This window comes from Corvus cornix, chromosome 2 (assembly GCF_000738735.6).
Source record: "Corvus cornix cornix isolate S_Up_H32 chromosome 2, ASM73873v5, whole genome shotgun sequence".
Taxonomy (NCBI): Eukaryota; Metazoa; Chordata; class Aves; order Passeriformes; family Corvidae; genus Corvus; species Corvus cornix.
The window spans coordinates 21,860,933-21,868,799 of NC_046333.1; the positions used below are offsets into that span (position 1 = coordinate 21,860,933).

Below are 7,867 nucleotides of genomic sequence, written 5' to 3' on the forward strand. Positions count from 1 at the left end.
TATTTTGATTACTTTTATTTGTCACTCATAATTTTTTTTTTTTAGGAATTGATAACCCAGTATTTTCAGCTGATGATGACCAAAGCATCTACATGAAGTTCTCACCATGGTTATCTGGTGAAGATACTGTAGTACCATCTCAAAGGGCCCGAGTGCAGCTCCCATATTCTCCAAACAACTTCAGACGGCTCACTCCAATCCGGCTCAGCAATAAATCAACAGATTCCTTCCTGCTAGCAGATGGCCCAGAGGACCGACCCAGATCTTTTCTCCCAGAATCAACACATATGTAATATTTTAAAAGATATTATCACCTTTATTTTTTAACCAGACTTCTTATCAATCCTGAGAAGTAAACTTATTTTTCTGTTTTTTCTTCTTTCAGAACTTCTCTTCCCTTCCTGATTTCTTTGTACAACTAAACATCTTTTATTTCCCTCCAATTTGATTAACAAAACATCTTTCTATTTTCCTTCTGCAGAAGAGCTGTTCAACTATTTGGGGTCCAATGCCTTGCTACTTTTACAGCAGATAAGAGTCCTTCTATTTGTTTTCACTTGAATAATTTAAATGCCAAGAAAATAGTATTCCAACTACCAGAATATTGGGCATATGTTTTCAAGAGGCTTCAGGTTTCCTGGTTAGTCAGTCCTAGATGATAAAATTGGTACCTGAATTCCCTAAAAGGAATAAAATTTTTTGACTCTATTGCTAAGAAGCCTTGAGTTAGTTTTGAACATTTGTCCAGGTTATTTATCCAGTGTCCAGGAAGCAAAAATGCCCCACTGCTACAACTACTCAGTGACACTACTGATGTACCAGTAAATTACATAATAAAGGAGTTTAAAATTAATCATGTTTACTAAAGTGCATCAGAGTGTCTTTGTGGGGATAATTGCACAACAGTATTGTGGAGGAAATTAGAGCTTTATCCTTAAACTGTGAATTTATTTTAATCCATACTTTATCTTGAAACTAGAAAAAGGCATAGCTTTCTGATGCAGTAAATATCTTGTTGCTTCTAATGTATTAGAGGCTTAAAATTAAATTGACTCTGGGTTTAAATGAATATTGCAGTTGCCCTTTAACTTTTGCTGTGTGTAAATTTTCCACACCATAAAATCAGCCTTCCATAATCAAGTCAGTCAGTGCTTCAAACGAGGTGGGTCAGGTCCACAGTTCAGATATTATGATTGAATAGAACACAGGGCACTGCAGGGATTGTGCAATGAAACACGAAAGTCAGTGTCATCGTGAATACACTTTTGCGGAATCCATGGTCACAAATGTATATCTTAGTATCCTTTGTGCATCAACAAAAAAAGTAAGTTGAAAGTATTCTGTAGCTGGTTGATGAAACTATGTTTAGACAAACACCTCAGGCTAAGAGTGTATACTGCTAATTTTGACCTAAGAAGAATTTCACAACCTCTTGAAAAGAAATAGAAAAGGAAGTTCCATTTTTCTTCTGTTCCGGCTTCTGTCCCTTCAGAAGATGTGCTAGTTCAAGGGTAATTAGAGGACACACATCACTACTGGAGTGGCCTGTAGGTCTGTGTTTGGTTTCAGTACTCAGTTCCTTAATGGTGTGTCTTTGTTTATTTTTTAAATGGTGTTTTAACATAAACACTGGATTAATTAAAGGACTATGAATTAATGTCCAATATCCTGATTAAAAGTGTGAACAATGAGCAGCATTCCAAAAGGAAAATTTCACCTTGACACTTATCCACACTGAAATTCTCTTCACTTTTTTTCCCCCACTGAGAACATTGTCAGAGAATATTGACATATGATCTGCAGGACATTTTCTTGCTAACCTGTGTTCTTTTCCTCCATTTAATTGCTTTATTTATAATTCAATTTATTATTAGGAAGTGGTATGTGTAAGTTCATCTGTGGGTATCTTTGATATGTCAAAATCACTGGATTTTTGACTGCTGTGTTTCCTAGTAAGTGTTTTGCAAAGGTAGATTTCCCAAGCTAATAAGTATAGGATTACTCTCTGAAACAGTCCTCTGAATGATCTCCTTAATAAAATTCTCCCAATAGGAGAATGATACCAAAAATTCAATTAAAAGGTTTTAAAAAACAATGGAAGCTGGAAGCCAAGAGTGGAAATGTTAAGTTTCTCTACACACCTAATGTATACAGAAAACCGATCATACGTTCTGATCAATAAGAGATTGACTCCCTGGAGTCAAACCCTCTGCTACTTGATTGAAAGAGTACAATTTGTCTCAAAAATTTCTGAAATATTTCCTTGCTGAGCATCAGGACTGTTTCAAGATAAAGATACACCTTAGTGACCAGACGATGGCTCCATATCCTAACTATCTGAAACAGGCAGTTTTTCATCCCAAACACAGAGCTAAGTTTGGCCTGACACTCAGCAAGAATAAGAAGTTTAATTAACTCGCTTCAGGTTGTCCAAGATAGAACAGGATACAGAGTAGAGCTCTTCAGGAAAGAAAAAACCCTTAAATCACTCACTTTCATAAGGCTTTCATAAAAATAGCCAAAAGCAAAGCCCAATAGCCAGCATACTAATAGATAAAGTGTGTACAAAAAGAAAACAAATGTTTGTATTTAATTGTGCTCTCTAGGTGATATGGACCATGATGTTGAAATGACAGAATACTCCTCTTCAGATGATCAACTAAACCAAAATGGAAGTGTTTCAGTGAATCCCCTCCACTTCTTCCCCTCTTGTCTTCAAATGCCTTGGACACAAAACTATTCTTCATTGGAAAACAGAGGGAATATATCTCTTTCTGCTGTCTCTGAGTACATAGCTTCATGTGACCCAAATGTACCTGATCTCTTCTGGGAATCGGGTACAGATACGAATAACAAAGAGACAGTAAACTCAGGTTATTGTTCTGAAGTTAGCTTCAAGTCAGAGAATTCACAAGAAGAGAATACTCTGCTTATGTTTGAAGGGCTGGAAGACTCTTACATGACGGAGCCCCAAGAAAAGAAAATGTTGCTTGATGTAGAAGGGAATTACAGGTCTGCTGCAGCCAGACGTGTACAAAGCCGACGTTCTTTCCACAGGCCAAAACCTCTGCATCATCCTAAGCTTCAGAAGCTGGCATCTCTTCCAGCGTCTTGCCATGTCCCTCCACATTCCTTAGAACAGGAGGAAACACAGTTGTGAGCCAGGACTTACTTGAAAGAAGAAGGTGAACAAAGGGCTTTTGTAAAAATAGAGAGCAACCCACTGGTTCATCGGATCTGCTCTAGGATGGCTTCAGATGGAAAGGGAGTGGGGTCCTGTGATGTCAGAAAACACTGGAGCTTTTCTGCTGCACTTACATTTTAAAGTTCTTATTCATAATGAAAGGGTGCATAGTGAGGGGGAATTACGACTCCTTGTTATTTTTTCACGTAGACTGTTACAAATAATCTATTATTTTTGGAGGGCTAAACCAAGAATCTTTTCAAATGGTAAATCCTTGGTGGTTTTTTTACATGGAAATGGTTTATTATGCCATTATGCCGTAAATACATTAAAAGAAACAGGCTGCATTTGCTGCTTCAGTAATGGAATTAAGTATTTATGCTAAATGAAATAAAAGTAGGAGAAGCCAATGGTTAGCCTCTTCCCTGCTAAGTCTACTCTGATTGAGTCAGTGCCTTTTATAAGTGCAAGCTAAAGAAAAATACTTTCCTGCTCTTGAATATTTGTGTTACTGAGTAATTGTGGAATATTGACTCTTGTGAATAACTTTCCAGGGAGAGGAAAGTCCTGGCATCTTGAAATTTCATCAAGTACTCCAGGAGGGCCATTTCCTTCTTTCACCTTCATTCCCTCAACTCAGTAGCACTGGAATGAAAGAACATCCAGAATTAGCTCAGAATTTTAATTTGTGTGGTCACAAGCAACTCATTTCATATTCTTAATTAAGCTGCTCTATTTTAAATAGCCTCACTCAGACAGAAGTGTAAATATTTGTCATTTTTACTGCTGCTTTGGAAGACACCTTCCAAATACTGTTAGATTATCCTGTTAATTTATGTATCACTTTCAATAGCTGATCAGGATAGTGGTCTCTTAGATGGTATTCTGCATTTTGCTACATGGTTTAAGTGCCACAAAGACTCAGGATGTTGATGGTCCAAAGTATTTTACAGAGGCAGTTTGGCTACTGTGCATGTATATACCTATTTGTATTAGGACTGTCCTTTTTTTCTGTCTGTGGTTTTCTGTCAAATTATACTTACGATTGCACTAGACACTTACTGCATATGAATTAGATCTACATCACCTTTAAGACAGCTGGAGACATCAGTGAAAGCCAACTCAGATGAAGACTAAATGAAAGTGAAAACTCAGAGACCTCTCATAGATGTGTAATACTACATGCCAGTGTATAGTCCTCTGGCCATTTTGCCTTGGATGATTCCAGTCCTGAAATTTTGGCTTGAAATCTTCAGTGGTATAAATTGTAAAGGTTCTATGACATTAATAGAAGGTGAGTGCTTAGCCACTTCTGTGATCTTAATGTGTTCCTACTTTCTATTTGATATCAGTGTAAACCATTTGTAAGTGAGGTGTCACCTTCAGGGAGGTATCTGAATTGTTTAAGACTGGAACCTGGACAGAGGCTTTATCTGCTAAATTTAACTTTATCTATAGGAATTAATGATTGTTTCACTCTACCTACCCAGATTTTGAATGGGTTTAAGATGATTCTGTGTCAGATATCAAAATTGAGATTTACCCAGACAACCAAAAAGAGTGGAGAAATGTGTGAAAACTCACGCCCACATCTTTTTTCTATCTTTGGCCTGTATGCTAAAACTATATGTTAGGCTGGTGCAAATTGCAGAGATGTGATGGCAAATACCATATACAGACCTAGACAGATACAAAACATAACCTCCAGAGACTAAATTCAGAGAAGTGGTTCTTTTTTATCAATCCACAAGAAGCTGCCTGTGTGGCAGTCATCTTGGGCAATCATTCAAATCAGTGTCTCTAACTGGAAAGCTTCATTACCCAGAACTAGTCTTGTTAAAATTCAATAATGTAAATTCAATTTTTGTGAACCAAGTACATATGAACATACTATTTTGGTGAAGTAGAGCATATTAATACTGTTCCAGATATTATAATTGGAACAAGTATTTTAGTAATTGGCATAGATATATAACAGGACCATGACTGATCCCAAATGTTAGGACAGATAAAGTGCAATGTGCCAAAACCTACCCTTCTGTCTCACAGTGTAATGCTGAAGTACCAACACCAAAGTTGGCAAGACGCTCATCAGGTGTTGGCTTTGAAATAGAACTTTCATTTCTTATTGGTGTCGTACAGAGGTGATTGCTGTCCTGCAGTTAGAAAGAGAACCATACTGTGGACTGTTTTCTGCAAGCTTGTTAGACCATTACCAATCTGTTTTTGTACAGGCTACCTCAAGGAAACACTTGTAAACTGTCATCAGCAGATGGGAATTTTCACCACATAAATGTTGCACAGACAAGAGTATGCAATTTTGAAAATCATAGGATGTAAGTTTTTATTGGTCTTGTAAGCTTTTAGGCTAAAGAAAAGAGGATCAATAGACACCACCGTATTTACAAATGCAGTAGTCTCTGTGAAAAATCAGCAGGATCCTGTATGGTTTTGAGAGGGCTGTGGGCTGTATTATTATAAAACAGAGAGGAATATCACACCATTTCAAACTATGGAAGTGGAAAGACACTATATACAAAGGGCTTACCTCTCTGTTTCAAAGGCCTTAGGCATTTTCTATATGTTGCATCACTACAGCTGAACAAATGAAGGATAAAATGGGCCATTCTGATAGCGAAGAGACCTTTCCCTGGAATATCTCACATAATCTCTGAAGCTCTTATGCCCCTGGAAGTGGTTTTCTAGTAGAATTGGTTCTACAGCAAGGTTTTGTTTGTTGTAATTTCTCAATTTGAAATGTGATGGAAAAAAGCTTTCATGTCCCCAGTTTCCACATTTGAGAACATACTCATAGCTATAACACAGTGAATTATAGTTCCCTTTTTTCCCAGAGCAATTGCTCCCAATGTCTACCAGGGTATATACAAAAAAGCAGGTTATAACAGTTCATCATTTGTCTTTTTTCTTTTTTTGCATACTCTTTCACTGTACATTCACATTTCCTGTGGTATGCATATGTGTGGGTGAAAGTGTTTGGTTACATCTTCAGCATGCTTTAATCAGTCAAGCACCACTAATTTCTATCACAGCAATATAAATTCAGAGCTGCTGAGGATATGGCTGTAAGTATCAGCTTTTTTTGCCCTTTTTTATTAGATTGGAATGATCAGTTGATAGCTAGTTCACCTCTGGTGATGCCAGTTCAGTTCTTACTTCCCTGAAAACTCTGTCTCTAAATTTTTTTGTGACATGCTCTGTCAAAAAAAGGCAAGCTGGGCATTCCACTGTCGCTATTTATTGAATAAGTAACTATGACCTACCTTGTTGCAAAAAGATGAAGAAGTATTTGATGTTCCTTCTATATATTTTACTCCATGAATAAAGTTCTTTTTAGCAATGTTTATTATGCTGCACTATGACCTAGTAATGTTAAAAAAACCCCAGAAGTGTTGCCTGAATTGAGATGAATTCTGTCTCTCTGAGCTGTGAACCTAGTTATTGAAATATATGAAATTATGTTTTACAAATACATGGTCTAGTCAGAGATTTATGTAACAAAGGTTGCAAAATAATCACGTGCCTTAAACTGTCACTCTTTGGAGTGCTGTTGTTTGGAGATACTTGTGTGTACTTTCCAAAAGGTGTCAACTTACTGCACATATTTTTAAACAAGTCAAGTTGTTCTGCTAATGTCTTTGTAGAAATGTTTTAATTGTATATCATAATGAGAAGTTTGGCAATAAATTGTATCACTTTGGTGGAATCACACTGCTTTCGCAAGTGATTTAGAGAATCATTTCTTTATTACACTTAGAGAAGACTTTCCATTCAAGACTTCTGAGAAGTATGTATTTCTGCTCCCAAATCGAAGTTAACAAAGACAATGGAGCGCTGCTGATAAAATTATCAGCATTTATAAACATTTATAAAACAAAAATCATTAAAAGCAGCAACAAAACTTGTAGATCTCCTAAGGCTCATTCTGACAACTATAACACTTTTTGTGTAGTTCTAGCCCCACTGCAGTCAATGACAGAATTCCGATTGACTTTATAAGCCAGTATTTCCATCTATAGAGCAGAAAGGCACATATTTTGTCAAGTTTTATTTAGCGATGTCATCATAACAATTATTTATAATTTAAATTTTACATAAATGACATATGGCATCTCGTTATTATTATTATGCACCTGGATCAGGGCAATTCAACATTATAGAAGCAAAGATCTGACCAGTCTTAGAAAATGATTTCATCAGTTTCAGCAAAGTTTTAAGAAAGCTAAGTTATTACAGCTGGTCCCTTACCAGCTGTAATACTAAGTGATAAACATGAAAGGTGATAAACACCCTACTGGCTCTAGGAGTTTATTTTAAAGCGTGATCCTCCAAGCGTTATCAGCAAGGGAAGAGGCTTTTCAGACCCATCGCTGAATAGAGCAGTGCTTTCAGGAAGCATGTGTGCATGCATAAAAGGGGTCCTGGAAAGGCAGTATAGCTGTACTTGTGATTGAAAACAGAAATGAAGGAAGTCTGATGCAGAAGGATCAGTTTAGTGCTGCTAAGGTGTAAGTAGCTAAGAATGGGAAAAACCAAATGTGGGCTAAGTATGTGCATGTGAATGTTCACAATAGAAACAATGAAAACTGAAATGGGTAAAGCTGACCTCAAAGGAAGATAATGTAGAGAGGTGCAAAACACACGTATGACACCTGCCTAATAACC

General features: G+C 36.8%; 1 protein-coding gene across 2 annotated transcripts in view; it reads left to right on the plus strand.

The window, feature by feature from the left end:
- Positions 1 to 2,907, plus strand: part of SLC9A3 (solute carrier family 9 member A3) — a 53,155-nt gene extending 50,248 nt beyond the window's left edge. Inside the window, exons 16-17 of one of the 2 annotated variants that reach the window (XM_010398573.1) lie at positions 46 to 289; positions 2,607 to 2,907. In XM_010398573.1, the coding sequence (XP_010396875.1) occupies positions 46 to 289; positions 2,607 to 2,610 (248 nt within the window). In that variant the 3' untranslated portion in view covers positions 2,611 to 2,907. Of the gene's footprint in view, positions 1 to 45; positions 294 to 2,606 lie in introns of those variants that run through there. The other variant, XM_010398572.1, reaches the window with a different exon arrangement.
- The last annotated feature ends 4,960 nt before the right edge of the window (positions 2,908 to 7,867 follow it).